Source organism: Oncorhynchus clarkii, chromosome 2, assembly GCF_045791955.1.
Source record: "Oncorhynchus clarkii lewisi isolate Uvic-CL-2024 chromosome 2, UVic_Ocla_1.0, whole genome shotgun sequence".
In the NCBI taxonomy this organism is placed as follows: Eukaryota; Metazoa; Chordata; class Actinopteri; order Salmoniformes; family Salmonidae; genus Oncorhynchus; species Oncorhynchus clarkii.
In genome coordinates this window covers 85,828,874-85,855,809 of record NC_092148.1, presented here as the reverse complement: position 1 = coordinate 85,855,809, position 26,936 = coordinate 85,828,874, and the positions used below count along the sequence as shown (strand labels likewise).

The following is a 26,936-nucleotide window of genomic DNA, read 5'->3' as shown; positions in this document are numbered from 1 at the left end:
TTGCTTTCTTGCCACCTCCCATAATAATTTTCAAGCCAAACATTGAGGGATGCAAGAGGCCATAGGGGTCGCCGTGCAGGTTGGCAAGACAGCACAAACAGATCTTGAACCAGGCACATTCAACACATCTATATAACTCTGGGCAACACCCAGTACTATAGCTGTCAATGAAACATAGTGTGCCATTGGAAAACTCTTTAAAAGACAAAAAAGGCAATATGACATGAATGTCATCAAATATTGTGTAATATATTTATTAACCTGCATAAAATGTTGGTATCCATACAAGTATTGTGGACTTACAAATACTTATCTTCCTGTGATCTCAATAATAATATTTTCATCTAAAAGTAAAATTAAATTATTTGTAGCACAAAATTACAGCAACATAGAAGCATGAAAAGGAAGTTGACAAAAAAAGGAGAGTGATTGTTTATCTGTGAAGAATAAAACAAGAGGACATACATTTTGGATCTGACACCTGTTAACTGGAATTTACTGCATCTTAGCATGTCCCATGTAGCCTGGGATTCCAGACCGCATCATACTACAGTTCACTATTATTTCACACTGAAACCTGAAAGAGTTGTATTCATCCAGGATTTGTAGGCTGTTCGATTGGAACCCTACGGGGCAAAGTAGCTTTTAAAACTTTACCCATTAGGGGCCACGGTACAGAAGCACAGCCCAATCTGCTGGTGAATTAACTTTCCTTCAAACACTCTGCACTTCAGATGCCTTAGTATATACAGTGGGGGAAAAAAGTATTTAGTCAGCCACCAATTGTGCAAGTTCTCCCACTTAAAAAGATGAGAGAGGCCTGTAATTTTCATCATAGGTACACTTCAACTATGACAGACAAAATAAATAAAAAAATCCAGAAAAATCACGTTGTAGGAATTTTAATGAATTTATTTGCAAATTATGGTGGAAAACAACTACAAACAAGCAAGATTTCTGTCTCTCACAGACCTGTAACTTCTTCTTTAAGAGGCTCCTCTGTCCTCCACTCGTTACCTGTATTAATGGCACCTGTTTGAACTTGTTATCAGTATAAAAGACACCTGTCCACAACCTCAAACAGTCACACTCCAAACTCCACTATGGCCAAGACCAAAGAGCTGTCAAAGGACACCAGAAACAAAATTGTAGACCTGCACCAGGCTGGGAAGACTGAATCTGCAATAGGTAAGCAGCTTGGTTTGAATAAATCAACTGTGGGTGCAATTATTAGGAAATGGAAGACATACAAGACCACTGATAATCTCCCAAGATCTCACCCCGTGGGGTCAAAATGATCACAAGAACGGTGAGCAAAAATCCCAGAACCACACGGGGGGACCTAGTGAATGACCTGCAGAGAGCTGGGACCAAAGTAACAAAGCCTACCATCAGTAACACACTACGCCGCCAGGGACTCAAATCCTGCAGTGCCAGACGTGTCCCCCTGCTTAAGCCAGTACATGTCCAGGCCCGTCTGAAGTTTGCTAGAGAGCATTTGGATGATCCAGAAGAAGATTGGGAGAATGTCATATGGTCAGATTAAACAAAAATATAACTTTTTGGTAAAAACTCAACTCGTCATGTTTGGAGCACCGTACCTATTGTGAAGCATGGGGGTGGAAACATCATGCTTTGGGGCTGTTTTTCTGCAAAGGGAACAGGATGACTGATCCGTGTAAAGGAAAGAATGAATGGGGCCATGTATCGTGAGATTTTGAGTGAAAACCTCCTTCCATCAGCAAAGGCATTGAAGATGAAACGTGGCTGGGTCTTTCAGCATGACAATGATCCTAAACACACCGCCCGGGCAATGAAGGAGTGGCTTTGTAAGAAGCATTTCAAGGTCCTGGAGTGGCCTAGCCAGTCTCCAGATCTCAACCCCATAGAAAATCTTTGGAGGGAGTTGAAAGTCCGTGTTGCCCAGCAACAGCCCCAAAACATCACTGCTCTAGAGGAGATCTGCATGGAGGAATGGGCCAAAATACCAGCAACAGTGTGTGAAAACCTTGTGAAGACTTACAGAAAACGTTTGACCTCTGTCATTGCCAACAAAGGTTATATATCAAAGTATTGAGATAAACTTTTGTTATTGACCAAATACTTATTTTCCACCATAATTTGCAAATAAATTCATTAAAAATCCTACAATGTGATTTTCTTTTTTTTTCTCTTATTTTGTCTGTCATAGTTGAAGTGTACCTATGATGAAAATTACAGGCCTCATCTTATTAAGTGGGAGAACTTGCACAATTGGTGGCTGACTAAATACTTTTTTGCCCCACTATAGGTCTAGTCAGCTTCACTGTAATAGGTCTAGTCAGCTTCACTACTAGGTCTAGTCAGCTTCACTACTAGGTCTAGTCAGCTTCACTACTAGGTCTAGTCAGCTTCTCTACTAAGTCTAGTCAGTTTCTCTACTAAGTCTAGTCAGCTTCACTACTATGTCTAGTCAGCTTCACTGTAATAGGTCTAGTCAGCTTCACTACTAGGTCTAGTCAGCTTCACTACTAGGTCTAGTCAGCTTCACTACTACGTCTAGTCAGCTTCTCTACTATGTCTAGTCAGCTTCACTATAATAGGTATGTGCATGGCCTCAGTGCAATGTGCAGCTATCAACTCTACATCAGCAGTCCCATTCAGTTGTGTGTTTTTCTCTTGGTCAAGTAACATTTCCTATAGCAAATAGTGAAGACAGGTACAGCCCGAGTATCTTCATAGTATACATACATGATGCACAAACTATGCAAATATCAATTTATATCAGCTTTTAATAATTAATAATTTAATAATTACAGAGGCTTAGTCAAAACATGTGACTATCAATTGCTAAAAGATTTCAAATATGCTCTATAGGAATATGGATTATAACACAATTATTTATATCAATTTTAAAAATAGAGACTTGAAATCCTGTTACATGTATAATTATTCACCTGGAAAATAAAAATAACATCTACTTGAAACAGAATGTATATTATATTGCTTCTTAACCATATTTCGCTGCTTTTCAGAAAACCTAACCACACCTCAGGGTTGATATGGCGACAACACAGATAGGAATATACCCTCATGATAAAAATCTCTACATCATCAAAAATACTGTTCCTTCCTGTTCCTGTGGTTCTTAACATAAGATCTCATCTCAAAGTGTGCCCTCAAGTCGAAAGATGGTCGGAGTCATTACCATAGAAATATAATGAATTCTATATCTACGGTTTCTGTGGACTATTTCTACAGACTAGAACTTTAATGCTGTGATGTCATGCATATCAGTCATCAGACATATCAAGGTCAGTTTTCCCCCTATCAAACCAATAGATCCCACGCACATGTAGATCCGAAATAACCTTCCATAAATACTGTCATTGGGATTTTAGCTAGCACCCACATTCTTTTACTCGAGAAATTAAAATATCAAGAAGTTTAAACTGTTAAGATCCGGAATATAAACCCAACGCAAACTGAGTGGAAAATAAAACTTCAGCCCGTTTCAGACAAACTCAGTAGAAAGTGTAATAAACTACATTTTAAACTCATCCACATTATGATGAATGAATATCTGCCTTTTTGGACTTACTCGTGATAGTATGAAGAGATCCTGTCTCGAAAACATGGAGGGAAATGATGCTCAACTCAACTAAATGTAAAGTTTTGATTTACATTTGGTTGAGTTGTCAACTAACATGAATTCAATGTGAAATCAACCAAAAATGTAATGTCATTGGATTTAGGTAAAAAATACTAAATTCCTTTACGTTGATTACTTTTTTTCAATTCAAATCACTTTTCTACGTTGATTCAACGTCATCACATTTAATTTTGGGGTTGAAATGACGTGGAAACAACATTGATTCAACCAGTTTTTTTTGAGTGGGTTTTGAGCTTTGTGGATGCATACAAATGTCTTTCTCATCAACAAAACACCATCATAGATGAAATACGTCTCTAATACTTAAATTATCATACACAAAAAGTAAACATTCCTACCAAATTGATTCCTAGTGGTATCTGCATCTCTCTTTGCTTGCCAAACAAGTTGAACTCTGCTCCTTCTGATACCAGGTTTAGTGTTTGTTCACCTACTTTTTCCCATATAAGTGCATTCTGATATCTGTCTTCAAAAACATCCTTACTCTGCAGTGTTGGGGTAAATTCCTTTTCAATTCAGGAAGTAAACTTTAATTCCATTTCCAATTTTACACAACGCTTCTCGTTGCAAAAATTGTAGAATTAGAAATTTAGTTTACTTCCAGAGTCCGCAAAATGACGTTGAGTGAGCAGCACCGCAGAATCTGCGATGAGCAAGATGCAAGACTCCGCTCTCACACAGTATCTGTGCATGTGCTCTGGTTCGATTCATGCACTTACAACGTGGTAGCCACAGGACCAAAACAGCAGAGAAGCTGAGTGTCGCAATCAAACTCTCTAAGTTGTCGCATAAAATTGACCCACTATGCTGTTTACGTTGTGCATCTACGTCATATCGCTGACCCTACCTTTAATTGAAATGGAATTGACCCCAACCCTGTAACTCTGGGTCATTCATTCCTGATAGTGTCTTCAATCCTAAAGTCCTAAACATCAGTTCAGGGTATACAGTAATAACCTAATGTGATAATGTATGTATTATTCCTCTCAGAGGACATAGAAGACTGTGAAAGAAATCATGACGGTTGATGATAACGATTGGAAAGCCCTGACTGCCAGTGCCAAGCACTCTGCCATGTCATGTTCAGGAGACTACAGTAAGGGGAGCTGTTGGCACACAGTTCAGCTTCTTGTGGAAGACAGTATAATGATTTATGAACAATTTAATTTACATTTTCAATACTGTGTTTAAAACCCTCAAGTAAACATGACCAGTAGTAAAACAGCTATTGAAATAAGGTTGAAGGGCAACAACTTTGCTACTGTACCAATTTAGAAATTATTTTAATCTTTGATTTCCTTTTCTGGGTATAAATGTCTGTGTCTGAGAATACACTGTATTGGCTCTCAAATCAGCCTACAACCCAGTGAAAAGGGAGAGAGAGAAAGCTTATTTTCACAGGCAGAAGTGCACATACATACTGTAAATGTTTTCCCCTTTTTCCTAAAAAGATATTCACCGCATAATTTCTAAATGAGAAACAGTAGAAAATGAAACCCCTACGAAGCTGGTTCTGGTTATGCATTTAAATTAGGTTGATTTCAGAAGTCCGTAAATCCCATAGCGATTAAGCTGCTGTTGTGTTTGATAGTGTAGTATATTCCATATCACAGCCACATCCCGTGTATCTACTTCCTTCCTTCCTTCCTACTGACAGAGCAGCTCTGCCTCACCTGGGACCACTCTATCCCACTCTGGGGGACCTTCTTGCTTATTCAGGAAACTGCAGTGCTGTTTCAAGTTGCAATTTCTTCAGGATACATGAGGATATTCCTAAATTTCAACAAAACAAGCATCATCATAACAATTATACAGTAAGTATAGTTTAAATAAGTCAACATAAATAAAAATGATTGTTATGGACATAATTGATAATTAACTTAGAAGCCTGTTGGTAAGTTGTAGTGTTGGAGACTCAGAGACCTCATCACCCTCCTCACTTCTCACCTGTCCATCAGAAGTTTCAAAGCTCTCTCTATGTTCATCCGATGTCCGACCCTGGTCACCCCTAGGTCTATGAGGTCGTCCTTCTGCAGGCTAGGCAGGTGGCTGCCCTCGATGTCGTTGTCCATAAAGGTGTCTCTGTGCTCAGCCAGGTTTAGGCTCTCCAGCCAGTCGGCCACGTCGTGTTTGCTCCACATCAGAACCGGCTTGGTGGCAAAAGGCTTGTTGGAGACGGCCTGGATGAGGGTGAGGGGGGAGGGCGAGCGGCTGCTCCCCGTGCCCAGGCTGAGAGGGGGGGTGGGCAGGCCGAACACGTCTGAAAGGGTGGGAGAGGTGGCAGGGAGAGAGGAGGCACAGCCGAGGCCTGAGTCTGGGGGAGAGAGGATGGGGCTGGGGGCTCTGTGGTGGGAGGGGCTCTCGGTCTGTCGGTTTGGAGATGGGGCAGGCACGTTCGGAGGGAGCTGGGCAGCAAAAGAGACTGTGGTATTCCGCTGTGTACCTGAGGAGAGGGACCCACTGTCCGGACCCCTACAGAAAGTACAGAACACATTAAGTTACACTGACCTGACAGACCTACCGGAGGATTAATATACTGACCTGACAGACCTACTGGAGGATTAATACACTGACCTGACAGACCTACCGGAGGATTAATACACTGACCTGACAGACCTACCAGAGGATTAATACACTGACCTGACAGACCTACTGGAGGATTTATACACTGACCTGACAGACCTACCGGAGGATTAATACACTGACCTGACAGACCTACCAGAGGATTAATACACTGACCTGACAGACCTACTGGAGGATTTATACACTGACCTGACAGACCTACTGGAGGATTTATACACTGACCTGACAGATCTACACACTAACCTGACAGTCCTACTGGAGGATTAATACACTGACCTGACAGACCTACTGGAGGATTAATACACTGACCTGACAGACCTACTGGAGGATTAATACACTGACCTGTCAGACCTACTGGAGGATTTATACACTGACCTGACAGACCTACTGGAGGATTTATACACTGACCTGACAGATCTACACACTAACCTGACAGTCCTACTGGAGGATTAATACACTGACCTGACAGACCTACTGGAGGATTTATACACTGACCTGACAGACCTAAGGGAGGATTAATACACTGACCTGACAGACCTACCGGAGGATTAATACACTGACCTGACAGACCTACTGGAGGATTAATACACTAACCTGACAGACCTACTGGAGGATTAATACAATGACCTTACAGACCTCCCGGAGGATTAATACACTGACCTGACAGACCTACTGGAGGATTAATACACTGACCTGACAGACCTAAGGGAGGATTAATACACTGACCTGACAGACCTACCGGAGGATTAATACACTGACCTGACAGACCTACTGGAGGATTAATACACTAACCTGACAGACCTACTGGAGGATTAATACAATGACCTTACAGACCTCCCGGAGGATTAATACACTGACCTGACAGACCTACTGGAGGATTAATACACTGACCTGACAGACCTACTAGAGGATTAATACACTGACCTGACAGACCTACTGGAGGATTAATACACTGACCTGACAGACCTACTGGAGGATTAATACACTGACCTGACAGACCTACTGGAGGATTAATACACTGACCTGACAGACCTACTGGAGGATGATACACTGACCTGACCAACCTACTGGAGGATTAATACACTGACCTGACAGACCTACTGGAGGATGATACACTGACCTGACCAACCTACTGGAGGATTAATACACTGACCTGGCAGACCTACTGGAGGATTAATACACTGACCTGACCAACCTACTGGAGGATTAATACACTGACCTGACAGACCTACTGGAGGATGATACACTGACCTGACAGACCTACTGGAGGATTAATACACTGACCTGACAGACCTACTGGAGGATTAATACACTGACCTGACAGACCTCCCGGAGGATTAATACACTGACCTGACAGACCTACTGGAGGATGATACACTGACCTGACCAACCTACTGGAGGATTAATACACTGACCTGGCAGACCTACTGGAGGATTAATACACCGACCTGACCAACCTACTGGAGGATTAATACACTGACCTGACAGACCTACTGGAGGATGATACACTGACCTGACCAACCTACTGGAGGATTAATACACTGACCTGACAGACCTACTGGAGGATTAATACACTGACCTGACAGACCTCCCGGAGGATTAATACACTGACCTGACAGACCTACTGGAGGATGATACACTGACCTGACCAACCTACTGGAGGATTAATACACTGATCTGACAGACCTACTGGAGGATGATACACTGACCTGACAGACCTACTGGAGGATTAATAAACTGACCTGACAGACCTCCCGGAGGATTAATACACTGACCTGACAGACCTACTGGAGGATGATACACTGACCTGACAGACCTACTGGAGGATTAATACACTGACCTGACAGACCTACTGGAGGATGATACACTGACCTGACCAACCTACTGGAGGATTAATAAACTGACCTGACAGACCTCCCGGAGGATTAATACACTGACCTGACAGACCTCCCGGAGGATTAATACACTGACCTGACAGACCTACTGGAGGATTAATACACTGACCTGACAGACCTACTGGAGGATTAATACACTGACCTGACATACCTACTGGATGATTAATACACTGATCTGACAGACCTACTGGAGGATTAATACACTGACCTGACCAACCTACTGGAGGATTAATACACTGACCTGACAGACCTACTGGAGGATGATACACTGACCTGACAGACCTACTGGAGGATTAATAAACTGACCTGACAGACCTCCCGGAGGATTAATACACTGACCTGACAGACCTACTGGAGGATTAATACACTGACCTGACAGTCTTTCCCTAAACACCACCAACTCCTTCAAAACTGCAGACTGGAAGGAGGATTCCGTGTGTGTGCGTGTAGCCGTGTGCATGTCCATGTGTGTGTGTGTAGCCGTGTGTAGCCGTGTGTGTTTGTTTATGCGTGTGTGTCCGTGCTTTTGTGTGTGTCCGTGCGTGTGTGTGTGTCCGTGCATGTGTGTGCGTGTGTGTGTGTGTGTCAGATGAGAGTGAAGAATAAGAGTATAAAAATTATCTATTATTTCCATTGGAAGTGGGGAATTCATTCTAAGAAACTAACAGTGTTTTCCTTCCCATAGAAAGCGACATCCATTTCTTTGATAGTGTCAGAAGATCTCCATTCATTTATTAATGTATCAGGTTGAATCAGGTTAACCTAATATCTCATCTGATCAGGTTTGTTCTGTGCTCTGCAGTATATTCAGCATGAACCACACTGGTAGCAGAGCTTTGGTGGTACAGCCATGACTTTTAGAGTTAGCCTCATCTGGTCTGCTCTGTAAATAACCACAGCTTTCCATAATAAATGAGTTTGTTGCTATCCCAGAGGAATGCTGTAGGGTGGAACGCACAGTGTCTGTAAGAAATGCCATGCCGGCTTACGTAGCCTGCTGTACAAACAAGATATATGCCAGTTACACAAATAGACATACCGTACGCACAGCGATAAACAAACGTACAGACAGTGACCTGCATACACAAAAGTGTTTTAAATACACACAAATATGCATTCATACCTGCAAAAAACAATTACACAATAACAGCCTACAATCATACATCCCACACATACACCACTCCATAGCCTACATCTGTTGGAGCCTCAATGTATACACACACATTCATATCTACTCTACGATGACAATCTACTTCTAGTGATTTGCGGTGACTGGTAGAGGAATGAAGAGGAGGGTTAACTGACGAGAAAGGCCCATTGATATTTGACCAACTCTGGGTTTGTTGAAATGACAGACGATTGAAAGACAGGTTACACACACACCATCCACCCCTGTTAAAACAAACTGTGGAGGCATTTCAAATGGCACACTGTTCCCTATTCCCCTATGGGCCCTGGTGCACTAAGTAGGGAATAGGGTGCCATTTGGCACGCAGTCTCTGTGCTATTTTGAACCGTGCTGCTAGCGACACACAGTGACACACCGCTCACCCCTTCCTTCGGAGGAAAGCGCTGTGGCGGTTTGGTCTCTACGATAATCAGACTGGCATGACGTTGTTGCTCATCTACTCCTCAAGGCTGCTGCTCTCATTATTAGGTTGCTAGGCAACTCCTTCTGCTCTCTGGCAGAACACACACACACTCATGGAGTAGCCTACCTTGATCCAAAAACAGTCCTACATCCTGAGGAAGAAGAGTCTATCCCCTCTCCTGGCTTTGGTGTCCTGTCCTTGTTCTGCATGTCCTGGGGGTTAGAGCCTGGAGGGTCTCCCCATAGCTTGGAGGTTCTTTGAGTTGGTGTTCTGGGGGGCTCTGAGCAGACGCTGGCCCCGGGGGGAGGCGGTGGGACGGAGGAAGGTGCAGCAAAAGTTCTTATGTTCTCCTCTCTATCCATCAAGGCAGGGTCCTTGTAAAGTGCGTTGCTCTTGTTTGCGGCAGGTTGCCTGGTTCTTGACTTTGAAGTCCGGTCCACCAGAAAGGCCTGTCTGTCTGCATAGACTGTACATGTGTTGTCCAGCACCTCGCCACCCTCGGACGACAGCGTGGAGATACTGGATACGGTGGACATAGTGCTTGTAGTCTCCAGCTGGGGGTCTCCAATACTGCGGCTGTCCGGCTCCACATCAATGCCAGAGTCACTGATAGGATCGTAGCTCTCCAAGAGGGCGTGGGGGAAGCAGGGGGGTGTACAGTTGGTGAGCACCGCAGGCCGTTTGATCATAGTCTGGTCAGGGTGGCCTGGGGTGTTACCGTGATAGGGATAGAAGGGGGCTAGAGACGATGGTGCCCTGCCAGCGTTTCGTTGCTGTTTCAGGAGCTCAGCAATCGCCCCCTTTTGGTCCTCTGGGATGTCGAAGCTGTTGGCGAACTCGAGCGGCGGTGGCAGTGGGTCAGCAAAGAACTCATCGTCGATGTCCACGGAGGGAACGCAGGGTGGAGGGGGGATACCGAAGGGTAGTTTGACCGGCTCGTCCACTGAGGTGACGGTGATCATGGTCTTACTACCTCTGGGTCCAGGGCCCATAGAGTGGGGGTTATGGGGGTTAGGGGAGGCCATTTTGAGGATGTTAGGTTGGTTGGGGTCCCGGAGCTCACTGGGGGTGCTGTCTGGACTGACCGCCGCGTCCCTCTCCCCCTCAGACAGGTTATTCTCGTCAGTGGTGTGGACCATCAGCAACCCAGGTGACTTCTGCTGAGACGTGTCACCAATGTCTATCAACATGTTCTTCTTCTCCTCTTCTCTCTGAGGACGGGATAGACTATTGTCCTTGTCTTTGGCCAACGGGTGGTCGTATTTGGACTCTGTCTCGTACTTTGCCTCTGTCATCTGCCTACGAAGCCCCGCCCTGCCCGGTCGACCCATGGTGGCGGTCGAGGAGAAATTTGCGCCCATGCCGGTCCTCAGCTTGGTGTCGATGAACAGAGGCTTGTTCAGGTCAGGTTTAGGTGGTTCGGTCTTCAGCGGGAGTGGCTGGGACTGCTCTCTCATGGCCCGGTCCCGTGCAGCCAGAGCCAGGGCCAGAGGGGAGTTGGGGTCCAAAGGCTTCCCTGTGACTGGGTGGACGTAGCGCCCACTACTGGAGGTATAGGTCTTGGCGGGCAGACTGACCGGGCTGTGGTGGCCAGTGCGCGTGTGGAGCGGCTCTCTCACAACAGTGGTCTCCGGGGTGTTGAAGACCGTCACGTTACCCCCTCTTCTGGGGATGCTGAGTAGTGAGGCAGGTGGGGCCATGAGGCGACGCAGGCGCTCGTCACTACTGAACATTCCCTCGTCGATGGACTTGGAGTGGCGGAGGCGAGGCGCAGGCGCGGGAGACGAGTCTTCTTCACCCTGGTCAGTGAACCTGTAGGATGGGGAGTTCTGGTGAGAATCCACCATCCTCATCTCACGTTCCCGCACTGCGCCCGCCATGGCCGTGGCAAAGGGACTGCTGGGGTTGTGTCCGTCGTCTGGGCGGAGTTGTCCCGGGTGGTCATGGGATCCAGTCTCTATCTCCATGCTGCTGCCCTGGCTGCTCTTCCCACTGCTGGATGTAGACGGCTCCTTGATGATGATGGTTGGGATTTTAATGGTGCAGGTCTTCTCTGGGCTGTCCTCAATCTTGTTCTGCTTCATCAGCATGCCCTTCCTCCTCTGAGGTTTGTTGGGGGCAAACAGGCCCAGGTTGCCCATCTTCCCCAGGTCTGAGTATGGGTTCTCTGGGATCTGGGCCCTGCGGTTCAGGAAGCTCTGCTGGGCTGTGAGGCCTTGGCCTGGACTCTGGCTACCCTGGTGGTGGTGGTGGTCCTCAGACTGATACTGTTCCGACTGGGGCTCTGTGTGGTACATACCCCCCTGTTCCCTCCATCCGTCACTGCCGCCCGTGTTGGGATCCCCCCCTCGCTCAGGGGCGGTGCCTTTGGGAACAGTGTGTCTGATAGTGCCGTAGCCTCTGCCCTGGGGGTTGGGGTCGTTGTTGTAAGGGGGAGATGGAGGAGAGATAGCGGGAGGGGGTGGGATGTCCTCTGTTGTGTCTGGCATTGATAGGCTCCTGGTGAATTTCAACATGGGAGGGGTCAGGAACTGAGGGGCGTCCTCTTCTGTTATTCCTGAAAAAGAAACATACGTTGACTATTACTTTACATTAACGGCAATTATAGAATTGAAACCTTCAAGGGTGTGTGTGCAGGAAAAAAGGTAATTGAATACAGATGTGTGTGTGAGTGTGCATGCCTGTGCACGCATGTGTACTGTATATAAGCGTGTGCTGTCCAGTATGTATGCAGATTAAATATTTAGCATGGACAGAAACATGTTGAGATGTAGTTACCAGATGTTCCTATGGACTTTTGTCGTCTCATGGTCCCCTGTCTGTTTGGCACCCCCAGGAAGGGGCCTCGACCTCTGGGGCTGCCTGGCTCTCTGGGCTGGGTCTGGGTCTGCATCGACACGTCCTGACTCTCACACATGGACTGTAACAAAGAGAGGAGAAGAGACTGAGCCTGCATGGGAAACAGTCCATCAGTTTATAGACCAGTTAGACTTGTTAGAATGATTGTTGATGTACATTTCCTTTCATTTTATTTATCGTTTATTTCATAGCCCTTTACACTCGTACCCATATACGGGTTGAAAATGGCAGATTTCAAATCAAATCAAATTGTATTCACATTTCCATATCATACAACTGATGTAATATACAGTGTCAATGTTTATGACGACTATGTTAGATGTCCAGTTACAAGATGACCTGGCGTCATACCCTGGGTTGTTCTGAACAGAATGAGACTGTTTGTTGTATTGTGAAGGAAGTGTGCAGTGGACCACACCTGAATGCACTCATGACTACATTCTACGCGCATCAAAATGATGACCTGCTTCTCTGAATTGCCTTGTGAAAGTCTAACACTGTACTTTCTAATTTAGCTAGTCATGTTGGCAAGAGAGCAAGATTAAAAATGATGCTTACCTGACCCAGTTTTCAAATGTATAATGGACGTTTATGGATTGAGTAAACAACAACAGTAATTGTGTAAAGGAGGGGATGCAGGGCTAGATTCCAAACAAAACAACTACTTGCTCTAGTTGTGTGCTTGCTCTAGTTCCTCAATGGCATAGCTTGGAGTCATAAAAATGCATTGAAATGCATTATGAACTGTGCACACTTTGGAGAGGTGTGTGGCCACTTGGAAACACCAGTTAGACCTCTCACTTTTATGTTGCACCTACTGTACCCCAAATTTTCCAAGAATATTATTATCATGTTACTGAATGTATCCAGATATTTTTTACATTTTGTTATCAACAAACACAGCGAAAAGTACAGTAAATGTAAAATGCATATAAAATCAACAGTGTAATGTTTGGAGTTAGTCTTGTGTCAGGTGAACTGTTGTGTCCTCAACTATGGACTAATCATTTTCCCATAATCTCCAAACTGTTCCCTTTTAATTGCTACCATGGTTACGCATACGCTTTAAATATTTATTCCGTAAGAAACATGTCAATTTAGCCCTATCCCCCATATCGGGCAATTCCCACGAGTGTAAGAGGTTATTAACCAAACACATGTATTTGTCCTCTGCTGCAGGTCAACTTGTGAAAGATCTAAGGGAAAAGAAAGAACATGAAGCTGTTTAAACCTAAATACTAGTTGAGAAGCAGGTCAGGGCCATGAACAGCTCCTAACAGATGAAGTCCATCAGAACCATGAACACCTCCTAACAGATGAAGTCCATCAGAACCATGAACACCTCCTAACAGATGAAGTCCATCAGAACCATGAACACCTCCTAACAGATGAAGTCCATCATGCACTTCCTTAACCAGCCAGCTTAGAGCAGTAAATTGCAACAGGCAATGGTGCACCCATCAGCATTCTCGCAGCATAGATCTCTATGGTCTTACTCCAGTGTCACATATCAATATACTACACACACAATAATGAAATGCATATGCATAGCGCATAACAGAGTAGTGTAGATAGTAGTAGAGTAAAGCCTGGTTAGTGGTTATACTTACATTCATCTCTGGGTTCATGGCCAAGCACCTGCTGTTGGGCCGCGTTTTGACCGTGTTTGCGACCCTTATGTCAGTGTTAGAGTTGTCCCACGTGGGCTTCTGAGGAGGCATGTTCTCTCCCACTTTATCTGGAACACAAAGACAGACAGAGAGACAGACACCGCTCCACTGTGAGTATAGGATACCATAGCCTACACTCTACATCTGTCTCCAAGCTAAAACGAGCCATCATCTCAGCCAATGACAATCCATTCCGTCAGTCAGAATGAGAAATCAAACCGAGCATAAAGGAAAAGGGAACAGAAATAGTCACACTGACATTGGTCAAAGTTAAAGCCGTGCAAGCTAGCTATCACTTTCTTTTGGTTCTATGATTTAGCCGTTTTGGTCTGTTTTTAACTCATTGGTTGCATCCTAAATGGCATCCTATTCCCTATCCAGTCCACTACTTTTGACCAGGGCCCATAGGGCTCTGTTTAAAAGTAGTGTACTATATGAGTTAGGGTGCCGTTTAAGACACAAACCTTAAATAATTGACAATGAGTGACAAGAAGTTGGTAAGACGGCACAAACTGATCTGGACCAGGCTATGGTTCAGCGGCAACTGCACAACCAACATGCTAGTGTTTTTTCATTTTTTTCTTTCTTTTTTGAGCGCTCCCATGCATGGGACGATTACTTAGAGTGACTGAGAATACAATCCTCTTCTTTAGACGCTCATTATCTGAAGACTGATCATCTAGAACAGGAAGAAAAGGCAGTTCAGATAGGGACATCCATACGATATCTATAGTTATTCTGTTTATACATTCAAATACCCTTCTCTCTCACTGCTGTCAAAAACCTGTGAACTGAGGAGAGAGGGCTATAGGCTACATCCTACTGTCTTCATGAAATACATTATTAATGAATTAAATCTAAGAGCAGGTTGACATTTAGTGTCATGAGTTTTGTCCTGAAGGTAGAACTGAGTAATTTCCCTTTAGATAGGCCAGCTGCAAAGTTAAAATTGTCTATATTGTAAAAATTCATGAAAATAAGGTTAGGGTTAAGCATTAAGGTTAGCAGTGTGGTTAAGGTTAGGGTTATGTTTAAAATCAGATTTTAGACTTTGTGGCTGTGCTAGCTAGTGACCACTCTGCAGAGCTGCCTCCAGAACAAGATTCATGATGAAAAAGGCTAACCTGCTAAGCAAGAGCTTTTTATGTTTGAAGCACATTGTCTGCTATTAGTGTATTAATAACCTTTATCGAAAGACACAGTGTATGACAAATGATAAACATGATTGTTATCTCTGTTTAAACCCCTGTTGACAAAACGGCTTCATACAGTAATACTCTGATCCTTCTGTCTGCATACTAAGCTCACAGACTTGACCATGTGTGTACTGTATAATTAAGATGGAGAAGATTCCAGTGCTGTCTAAAAGCATTCTCACCAACACTGGCCACCCAGCTATAGTGGTCTCTTTCTCTGTCACATCCGCTGATACAGTACCATAGCAGTATTTATGGCAGTAAGGAACCCTGGTGAATTGATGTGAAGAAGCCACACATTCTAAGACACCTCAGTGTCTGGTGTCAACATGCATTCTAGACTTCTAGAAGCATTGTGGCAAATCTCCAGTGTTCTGGTGTGAAGCAGTGAACACAGAGCGAGGCCGTTACAGCTGAATAATGTGCCTAAGACTAGGCAGCAGCAGGACTGTACACTCTTAGAAAAAAAGGTGATATCTAGAATCTAAAAGGGTTCTTTGGCTGTACCCATAGGAGAACCCTTTGAAGAACCCTTTTTGGTTCTAGGTAGAACCTTTTTGGGTTCCATGTAGAACCATTTTCAAAGGAAAAGGTGCTCCTGTGGGGTCAGCCAAAGAACCCTTTTTTCTAAGTGTATTTAATATTTTTTGCAGGTAGAATGCTCTCCTGCTATAGTTGACAATGTACTGTACTCTATGCAGCATTATTGCCATGGCAACATCTTGTTTCAGTATGAGTCAAATGCCTATTTGTAATGGGCCCATTGTATAACAGTGTTGTGCCCTTAAAGTTAAGTCTGTAGTGTATTCTGAGAAGGCAGCTACCTACTCTTTGATATACGCAGCTGACTGTTGTGCATTAACTCTAGGTCTTCTAGTTATCATCCCATAAAGGTGTTTCAGATCATTTTATCATTACAGAAAACACTACAACCATTTTAGAATGTTACAAATCTGTGGTTAAAGTAGAGGGATGCATCCTAATCCCAAATGACACCCTAATTCCCTTTATAGTGCACTACTTTTGACCAGAGCCCATAGGGTTTTGGGCAAAAGTAGTGGACTATATAGGGAAAAGAGTGCACTTTTGGACACATACAAGATCTCTGCTGTTGCTTTTTCCTGATCTTGCATAACTGTCTAAAAGAGGGCCAGAACCATGAATAATGCATGAGAATAGCACTGCGCTCTCACACTGCGCTCTCACACTGAACTGAAGTACGTAGGCTTTGCTGTGAAAAGTTTGTGTTTAAAAAGGTTCTTGTTCAGAAGGGCATTTTCATATGCTCTTCATTTTTACGACACCCCTGTTTAGGTTACAACCCCTAGACAACAAACACTAGTTCACCTTCATACCCGCTAAATGCCCTCTAAAGTCCAGTGAGCATGCATGTAAAGTGCACTGAGTATACCAAACATTAGAAACACCTTCCTAATATTGAGTTGCACCCCCCCAATTCGTCGGTGCACGGATTCTAGAAGGTGTCGAAAGCGTTCCACAGGGATGCTGGCCCATGTTGACTCCAATGCTTCCCACATTTGTGTCAAGTTGGCTGGTTGTCCTTTGGGTGGTGAACCATTCTGGATACACATGGGAAACTGCTGAGCGTGAAAAACCCAGTAGCGTTGCAGTTCTTGACACAAATTGGCACCTGGCACCTACTACCATGCCCTTTCAAAAGGAACTTGCACCTTTTGTCTTGCCCATTCACCCTCTGAATGGCACACATACACAATCCACGTCTCAATTGTCTCAAGGTTTAAACATCCTTATTTAACATGTCTTCTCCCTTCATCTATACAGATTGAAGTGGATTTAACAAGTGACATCAATAAGGGATCATAGCGTTCACCTAGTCAGTCTATGTCATGGAAGGAACAGGTGTTCCTAATGTTTTGTCCACTCAGTGTCTAGCTAAAGATCTAGTGAGTGAGAGAACATATCATCAAGTATATAGCATTCAATCTAATTGAACACAATCGTAAACAAATAGGTATCTAGTAAATCAAGTCAAAAGAACATCAGTTGTTTTGTACATGTACTGTATAAAGCATGCCGATCACACTTACCACCCATCTTTTTCCTCAAAGTGGCTTACAAATGAGAAAATAGAAAGAATTTATATAGCAGATGATCAAAAGTAATCAACAAAATAATCTCTCACCATCAACACAGGCTATTATGCAAAAACAGTGTAATATTGTCATTTAAAGCTGAATTATATTATAACCACTACTGACCACTACAGGCCTAGTTGTATTTTCATTAAGCAATTGTATACAAGCTTCCAAACATGCCACTTGCCCCATAGACAAAGACATTGAATGGCCAGTAATCCCATAGACATAGAATGGCCAGTAATCCCATAGACAAAGACATTGAATGGCCAGTAATCCCATAGACAAAGACATTGAATGGTCAGTAATCCCATAGACATAGAATGACCAGTAATCCCATAGACATAGAATGACCAGTAATCCCATAGACATAGAATGACCAGTAATCCCATAGACATAGAATGACCAGTAATCCCATAGACAAAGACATAGAATGACCAGTAATCCCATAGACAAAGACATAGAATGGCCAGTAATCCCATAGACATAGAATGACCAGTAATCCCATAGACATAGAATGACCAGTAATCCCATAGACATAGAATGACCAGTAATCCCATAGACATAGAATGACCAGTAATCCCATAGACAAAGACATAGAATGGCCAGTAATCCCATAGACATAGAATGGCCAGTAATCCCATAGACAAAGACATTGAATGGCCAGTAATCCCATAGACAAAGACATTGAATGGCCAGTAATCCCATAGACATAGAATGACCAGTAATCCCATAGACATAGAATGACCAGTAATCCCATAGACATAGAATGACCAGTAATCCCATAGACATAGAATGACCAGTAATCCCATAGACAAAGACATAGAATGACCAGTAATCCCATAGACAAAGACATAGAATGGCCAGTAATCCCATAGACATAGAATGACCAGTAATCCCATAGACATAGAATGACCAGTAATCCCATAGACATAGAATGACCAGTAATCCCATAGACGTAGAATGACCAGTAATCCCATAGACATAGAATGACCAGTAATCCCATAGACATAGAATGACCAGTAATCCCATAGACATAGAATGACCAGTAATCCCATAGACATAGACATAGAATGACCAATAATCCCATAGACATAGAATGACCAGTAATCCCATAGACAAAAACATAGAATGACCAGTAATCCCATAGACAAAGACATATAATGGCCAGTAATCCCATAGACATAGACATAGAATGACCAGTAATCCCATAGACAAAGACATAGAATGGCCAGTAATCCCATAGACATAGAATGACCAGTAATCCCATAGACATAGACATAGAATGACCAGTAATCCCATAGACATAGACATAGAATGGCCAGTAATCCCATAGACATAGAATGACCAGTAATCCCATAGACATAGACATAGAATGACCAGTAATCCCATAGACATAGACATAGAATGACCAGTAATCCAATAGACAAAGACATAGAATGACCAGTAATCCCATAGACAAAGACATAGAATGGCCAGTAATCCCATAGACATAGAATGACCAGTAATCCCATAGACATAGAATGACCAGTAATCCCATAGACATAGAATGATCAGTAATCCCATAGACATAGAATGACCAGTAATCCCATAGACATAGAATGACCAGTAATCCCATAGACATAGAATGACCAGTAATCCCATAGACATAGAATGACCAGTAATCCCATAGACATAGAATGACCAGTAATCCCATAGACATAGAATGACCAGTAATCCCATAGACATAGAATGACCAGTAATCCCATAGACATAGAATGACCAGTAATCCCATAGACATAGAATGACCAGTAATCCCATAGACATAGAATGACCAGTAATCCCATAGACATAGAATGATCAGTCCAATCATGATATTTCTATGACCGGCCCTTCAAAAGACATCTACTGCAGAACAGTTGTAAGCGACACGAGTCAGCAATAAGGTAAAAGCTTTTCAAAAGGTGAGTTAAATCAAAGCTATTTACATACAGCTCTGAGGTAAATCAATCAAACAATCAATTAAATGTCTATGTAAATTAATAATATATATTTTTAATTAAAGCGTATTAAATGAAATGTATGATGACATGGCGTGGAATTATGCAATTGTTATGATGGTTGAAAACAGTTCAAAACGATCAGTCATGCTGGCTAATGATCTCTTTATCACTTTGGGTGATTCAGCACTGTCCTTCACATGTTCTCTCCAGCTCTCTTCAGATCAAACCCTACAGAGCAGAATAGCTTTGTGCCTTTTTACAAAGTACATAATTGTTCAAGCCCCTTCAAAGAAGAATAAATATAGTCATCTCTTAAATATCGTAAATGAACATTTAAAAATGAGAGAATAAAAAAAGCCAAACAGTGAGATGTGTGCAGCTGTGACCAAACACTAGCTACGGTATACTGCATACCTTTGTCCACTGTAGAGGCAGGTATTGAAAAAAAATCAGGAGTGCACAGTTACTTTTAAAAAGGTTTTCCCGATAATCAAATCACTAAACAAACACACAGAGAACAAACCACAAGCATACAAAATGCATTTGATCTGTTGGAATTCTATTCTCACAGGTCCACAGGTATATGGAGGACGCTTTGCTGATTCCTACCTAGCTCCTCCAGCTCTGAGGTCATGGATTTGGAGCGCATGGCCATGGACAGGGCAGCGGGAGGAGTCCTACGTGGAGGTGTGGCCACTGCAATGACACAACACACAAAAGCACAGGTATATTCAAGGATGTGATAGAGCGGACTCTGTTCTATCTGACAGAAAATAATATATGTTCTACATTTCTATTTTGAGAGTTCTGTAATGTTACATCATCCCGTACAGGCCCCAAGTGTGAGATTTATAATAGACAGAACAGGAGTTTTGTGACTCCTTAATTGAAGAGGATGGACTCGTGGTAATGGCTGGAGTGGAATGGTATCAATGTGGTTGATGCCATTCCATTCGCTTCGTTCCAGCCATTATCATAAGCTGTCCTCCCCTCAGTAGCCTCCAGTGGTAGACAGGGATGTTTTAAAAGCAGGCAAACTTTTTTTAGATGCCTGTGCTGCAGCAACGCCGGATTGTTCATGTGACAACGTCACAAGTCTCGCAGGGTGACACCAATCAAGCAGGGTGATGCCATGCAAGTGCCAAGTTCAGTAGCAATCTTCTAACAAAAACATCTCAAAATAAATGTCCCAAATATGCCCCTGACAGTGCAGTTACATCCACTTTGAATTGGACCTGTGCTGCAGTACAGGTTAACTTTGAATGCCCCAAACTGTAAAACCACCGTCTCAACTTCAAGGCTAAAAAGCACCAGTCAATATTCTTCTAGCAGTCAGCTTCTATCTTCCTGTTACATTACAGTACAAGGATGGGCCACCACGGTTTAGAACCACCTGGATTCAAATACTATTTGAAATATTTGTAAAAAACTTTGAGCGTTTGCTCTAGCCTGCCTGGAGTATGGGGTTTAATGTTTTGGGTCTATCTATTGGTCCATTAAGCCAGGCAAGCTAAATCGAGGACAGATGAAGTATTTCAAATTATTTCAAATAGTATTTGAACCCAGCACTGGTTTGAGGACCAGCTGGGACCCTCACTGTGGATTCATCCCAACCGATCAGACATTGATCCCACTGGCCAGGTGGTGTAGGACAGAGCAGCAAGGTGAGAAACAGAGAGGATAAGAGGCTTACCTTTCTTCCTGGCCGTGTCATCAGGGTCCAGATTCCTGCTAACTGTCACCACTTTGATGATGAGCCGGTTGCCCCCGTGTCGGATCGTATTGACCACCTGTTTGTGGCCCACCTTCACAACATTTTCCTGGTTCACCTGCAAAACAGAGGACAATACACCTGGGAGTCAGTTCAACATGAACCTTCAGGACTCAATGTAATATCGCAACCCTAAAATACAGCTGTAACAGAACACATTCCGTCAGATGTTACATCTCTCAATAACAACTCACTATCAAGCTGATATGAACTCGGGCAAGGTCAACATCACTTCAGGACTCAATGACTGGACAGAAACAGAACACTACAACCCTAAAATATAATTGTAACAAATCCTTATCCCCATGGAAACAACTCTCCATCATCAAGCTCATCTGAAATGCAGCATATCTTCATCACTCCATGACTTAACTTCAGTGTAAAACCACAACCCTTAAAATAGAAATGCAACAACCCGGCAAAACTTGGCAAAGTATTGAGGTTTGACTGAGATTGACGGTGATTATATATCTTCAGTAGTTTTTCAGTATTTCCTGCTAGGAGGTCTCTGGTGGTATTTCAACCAGGTTTTATGGACTGATTCCAGCACAGTATTTCCTGCTTGGAGGTCTCTGGTGGTATTTCAACCAGGTTTTATGGACTGATTCCAGCACAGTATTTCCTGCTTGGAGGTCTCTGGTGGTAATTCCAGCCATCCTGTATAACAGATGTACTGTACACTCTTAGAAAAAAGGGCGTTATTTATAACCGATATAACCTTTATAATACATAAATCTATAACCTGCCTTGGAACCTTTTTTGTTCCAGGCAGAACCGTTTTGGGTTCCATCTCGAACCTTTTCCACAGAAGGCTTCTGAAGTTTGTAATTTCCACTTAGAAATGTCAGACCTAATTTTCCTTCACAAAACACTGATCAACTCTTAGAAAAATATCCATGAATTATAATCCACATAATAATTCACATTTCTTGTTACTCAAATTAAGACCCTACATCTGTACACTGTGCTGCAATCTAATAAACTGTTAAATGGACTGTTCTCATTCCTGTATTTCCTGGCCAGAGGTGGTCTCTGAGGTGTTCAACCAGCCTGTATTTTCACTGTGCTGCTGTCTAATGAATCATTGTTTCCAGCCACTCAATCAGGTCCTCAAATCAGGCCCAGGTAACTTTAGCCACCGCTAGCTAAAAATGAATGGAAGAAATATGGCATGTGACCAAAATCACCTGAAATCTCCTCAAATCAACTCCATATTTGGTTTGATGTTACGTAAAGATGATTTGGCCTTTTAAATAAATTCCATAGATTTTAAACAACTGTGGCTCTAGTTAGCTGAAGTTTGTAGTGGCTGTTTAAAGAAAACCGAACCATAGATTACAATTTCTCCTGGCCCATGGACTACATTCTGGGTGATGAACCATCTAACATCACGTTGTAAAATAGTGTACTACTCCTTTACTGCCTGTCCCACTCTTGAATACAAACATAAAATACTGCTACTCCTAGCCATGTTTTTACTCATCCTCTTCTAATAACACAGTACAGTAGGAGATAATCCTCTTCTAATAACACAGTACAGTATGACATCATCCTCTTCTAATAATACAGTACAGTATGACATCACCCTCTTCTAATAATACAGTACAGTATGACATCATCCTCTTCTAATAATACAGTACAGTATGACATCATCCTCTTCTAATAATACAGTACAGTATGACATCATCCTCTTCTAATAATACAGTACAGTATGACATCATCCTCTTCTAATAATACAGTACAGTATGACATCATCCTCTTCTAATAACACAGTACAGTATGACATCATCCTCTTCTAATAACACAGTACAGTATGACATCATCCTCTTCTAATAATACAGTACAGTATGACATCATCCTCTTCTAATAATACAGTACAGTATGATATCATCCTCTTCTAATAATACAGTACAGTATGATATCATCCTCTTCTAATAATACAGTACAGTATGACATCATCCTCTTCTAATAATACAGTACAGTATGATATCATACTCTAATAATACAGTACAGTATGACATCATCCTCTTCTAATAATACAGTACGACATCATCCTCTTCTAATAATACAGTACAGTATGATATCATCCTCTTCTAATAATACAGTACAGTATGACATCATCCTCTTGTAATAATACAGTATGACATCATCCTCTTGTAATAATACAGTACAGTATGACATCATCCTCTTCTAATAATACAGTACAGTATGACATCATCCTCTTCTAATAATACAGTACAGTATGATATCATCCTCTTCTAATAATACAGTACAGTATGATATCATCCTCTTCTAATAATACAGTACAGTATGATATCATCCTCTTCTAATAATACAGTACAGTACAGGCTATGCAATTGTGTGGGAAAACAAGAGTGATGACGTCTACTAAAAATAGGATCCCATCAGCTTTCTATAGGCCAGGCCTACAATATCTATTTAAGTGCATAGATTACATGTATTTTTTCCCCTGCTCCTGTCCTGAAACTGGTGCATGATAATGGTCCATTCTAAATCAAAACTAATTTCACACATATATTATTTAGTATATGTAAAGATAAGATTAAATCAATAAAATTTGAATTTTTACATGTGCCGAATACAACAGGTGTAGAGTGAAATGCTTACAAGCTATTAACCATCAATGCAGTTTAGAAAAATAAGTGTTAAGAAAGTATTTACTAAAATAAACTACAATAAACAAATAAGAAATTGCAAATAATTAAAGAGCAACAATAAAACAACAGTAGTGAGGCTATAAACAGGCGGTACTGGTACAGAACCAATGTGCAGGGGTACAGGTTAGTCAAGGTAATTGAGGTAATATGTACATGTAGGTAGAGTTAAAGTGACTATGCATAGATAATAAACAGAGAGTAGCAGCAGCCTAAAAATGGGGGTGGGGAGGTCAATGCAAATAGTCCGGGTAGCCATTTGATTAGCTGCTCAGGAGTCTTATGGCTTGGGGGTAGAAGCTTTTAAAAAGCCTGTTGGACCGAGACTTGGTGCTCCGGTACCTCTTGCCGTGTGATAGCAGAGAGAACAGTCTATGACTAGGATGGCTGGAGTCTTTGGCAATTTGTAGGGCCTTTATCTGACACCGCCTGGTATAGAAGTCCTGGATGGCAGGAAGATTGGCCCCAGTGATGTACTGGGCCGTATGCACTACCCTCTGTAGTGCCTTGCGGTCAGAGGCCGAGCAGTTGCCATACCAGGGGGTGATGCAACCTGTCAGGGTGCTCTCAATGGTGCAGCTGTAGAACTTTCTGAGGATCTGAGGACCCATGCCAAATTATTTCAGTCTCCTGAGGGGGAACAGGCATTGTCGTGTCCTCTTCACAACTGTCTTGGTGTGTTTTGGACCATGATAGTTCGTTGGTGATGTGGACACCAAGGTTGTAGAAGCTCTCAACCTGCTCCACTACAGCCCAGTCGATGAGAATGGGGGTGTGCTCGGCTCTCCTTTTTCTGTAGTCCACGATCATCTCCTTTGTCTTGATCATGTTGAGGGAGAGGTTGTTATTGTCTATGACGACCTCCCTATAGGCTGTCTCATTGTTGTCGGTGATCAGGCCTACCACTGTTGTGTCATCTGCAAACTTAATGATGGTGTTGGAAGTCATGCTTGGCCATGCAGTCATTGGTGAACAGGGAGTACAGGAGGGGACTAAGCACGCACCACTGAGGGGCCCCCGTGTTGAGGATCAGCGTGGCAGATGTGTTGCTAGCTGCCGTGATTCCACCTGTCACCAGAGGGCAGCAGAGACAATGATACTCAGGTGTGTCCTATTACTCATTATGATTTCCCTGTTAAAAGATGTGTGTTTTCTGGTTACTTTTGCAGAAGCTTGAATTGTTTACCTTGTGCGTTTGTTTCCTGAGTGAGTTTTTGAGACTTAGTGTTTGTTGTTTTTTCCAGTGTACTGTGATCCTGTGGCTACTGTTTATCAGTCAAGTATTTATGTTTATCCTTAACCACCGATTCCTCGTCTGGTCTCGTCTCTGCACCTGGGTCCAACCTCACCACGTCACAGTTACCTACCCTTACCACCTGGGGGCGGCCCCCGTCAGGTAGTCCATGATCGAGTTGCAATGGGAGGTGTTTAGTCCCAAGGCCCTTAGCTTAGTGAATAGTCTGATGGGTGACAATATTAGCCTATCACTTGTGAATTATATATTTTCACTTGTGAATGATGCCTAGCTTGTGTGTAGGCAGGCAAGAAACAGAGCATGCCTATTATTTGCGACTTCTTCAAATCATAGTTCCACACCTCATGTAGCCTAGCCCATGGGCCTATGTGTTTTGACAAGGTTCGGACATGTATCACAACTAAACTGGCCAAATATCTTCTTAAAATTAAGCACAAGAATCCACTTTACAACTGGTGTAGAACCTAACATGCATACTGTACATAGGCAGCGTGTGAGCTTGATTTCCCCCATAAATATGCACCTCTATAATAAAGCGTTACATGCATAATTACATTTGGGGTCTTTTACACTAATTGATTGCATTTTGGAACACTCGTGCTTATAGCCTACTGTCGTGTGTGCATTGCTGCGCTTATTATGTGAAGAAATAGCCTAATATTTTATCAACATTTTAAGCTAAACGTTCTCATCTGGTTCATCAGCCTCATTGCTTTTAAAACTTTTGATGCGAGTGGTTGTATTCATTTGGGATCTATCGCATCCCACAACTGTCCCAGACTATGTTTGGAATATTTATTTCTCACACAGAAGGAAATGTTGACCAATAGAATAGTTCAACTTTAGTACTACGGGGGATAGTAGATTGCCATAGGCTTGTGCATTTGCTGTTCGTTAAGCTTACTTATCTTGTTGGCTGACAAAAAAAAAATCTTCAATATGCGCCTCTAGGTGTCACCCATCTTCCCCATTATCCCCTGTGTATTTATACCCGTGTTCTGTCTGTCTGTTGCCAATTTTTGTTGTTCGTAAAACCTACCAGGGTTTGTTTCCCTGGTCCTGTCTGTTTTCCTGCTCCTGTTTTCTAGTCCTTCCTGGTTTTGACCGTTCTGCCTGCCCTGACTGAGACTGCCAGACGTTTTGTACCCGTTTCACCCTTTCTGGATTACTGACCCCTGCCTGCCCTGACCCTGAGACTGCCTGCCGTTCTGGACCCGTTTCACCCTTTCTGGATTACTGACCCCTGCTTGCCTTGACCTGTCGTTCGCCTGCCCCTGTGGTTGTGATAAACTCATGTTACTTCTACACTGTCTGCATCTGGGTCTTACCTAAACGTGATATTATCATATTCAGCCCAAGGGCACAATGGCCACTAACTGGAAAAGGTCTGGATTTTTTTAGGGGGCACTCGGAGGATGCTGCCGGGAAATTCGAGGCATTATCAAGTGCTCGTCAAATTGTAATTGAGAGACTGATGAGGTGTGTGCAGCCTGTGCAAGAAGCAAATCAGAGCTCATGCCTTTCATGCAACTTTTTTCTAATTATCATTAGAGTTGCATCATGCAGCTTTATAATGCATTATTAATTTAACATATAGCCCAACGTTTGTATCACAACTAAAGTTGCAAAACAACTCTAAATGAAGCATTAAGCATAAATTAAGCATATAGGTGGACCAGTTTATTTGCC

At 42.8% G+C, this 26,936-nt stretch overlaps 1 protein-coding gene across 1 annotated transcript in view; it reads right to left on the bottom strand.

Annotated features, from left to right (window-relative positions):
• Positions 1–240: 240 nt before the first annotated feature.
• LOC139375371 (SH3 and multiple ankyrin repeat domains protein 2-like) overlaps positions 241–26,936 on the bottom strand; it is a 159,041-nt gene continuing 132,345 nt past the window's right edge. The window contains exons 16-25 of the mRNA XM_071117096.1: positions 21,240–21,375; positions 20,156–20,242; positions 17,517–17,540; positions 14,871–14,930; positions 14,192–14,319; positions 12,501–12,642; positions 9,849–12,279; positions 5,600–6,124; positions 2,273–5,425; positions 241–849 (exon numbers count right to left, since the gene is read on the bottom strand). Coding sequence (XP_070973197.1) covers positions 5,389–5,425; positions 5,600–6,124; positions 9,849–12,279; positions 12,501–12,642; positions 14,192–14,319; positions 14,871–14,930; positions 17,517–17,540; positions 20,156–20,242; positions 21,240–21,375 — 3,570 coding nt within the window. The 3' untranslated portion in view covers positions 241–849; positions 2,273–5,388. The remainder of the gene's footprint in view (positions 850–2,272; positions 5,426–5,599; positions 6,125–9,848; positions 12,280–12,500; positions 12,643–14,191; positions 14,320–14,870; positions 14,931–17,516; positions 17,541–20,155; positions 20,243–21,239; positions 21,376–26,936) is intronic.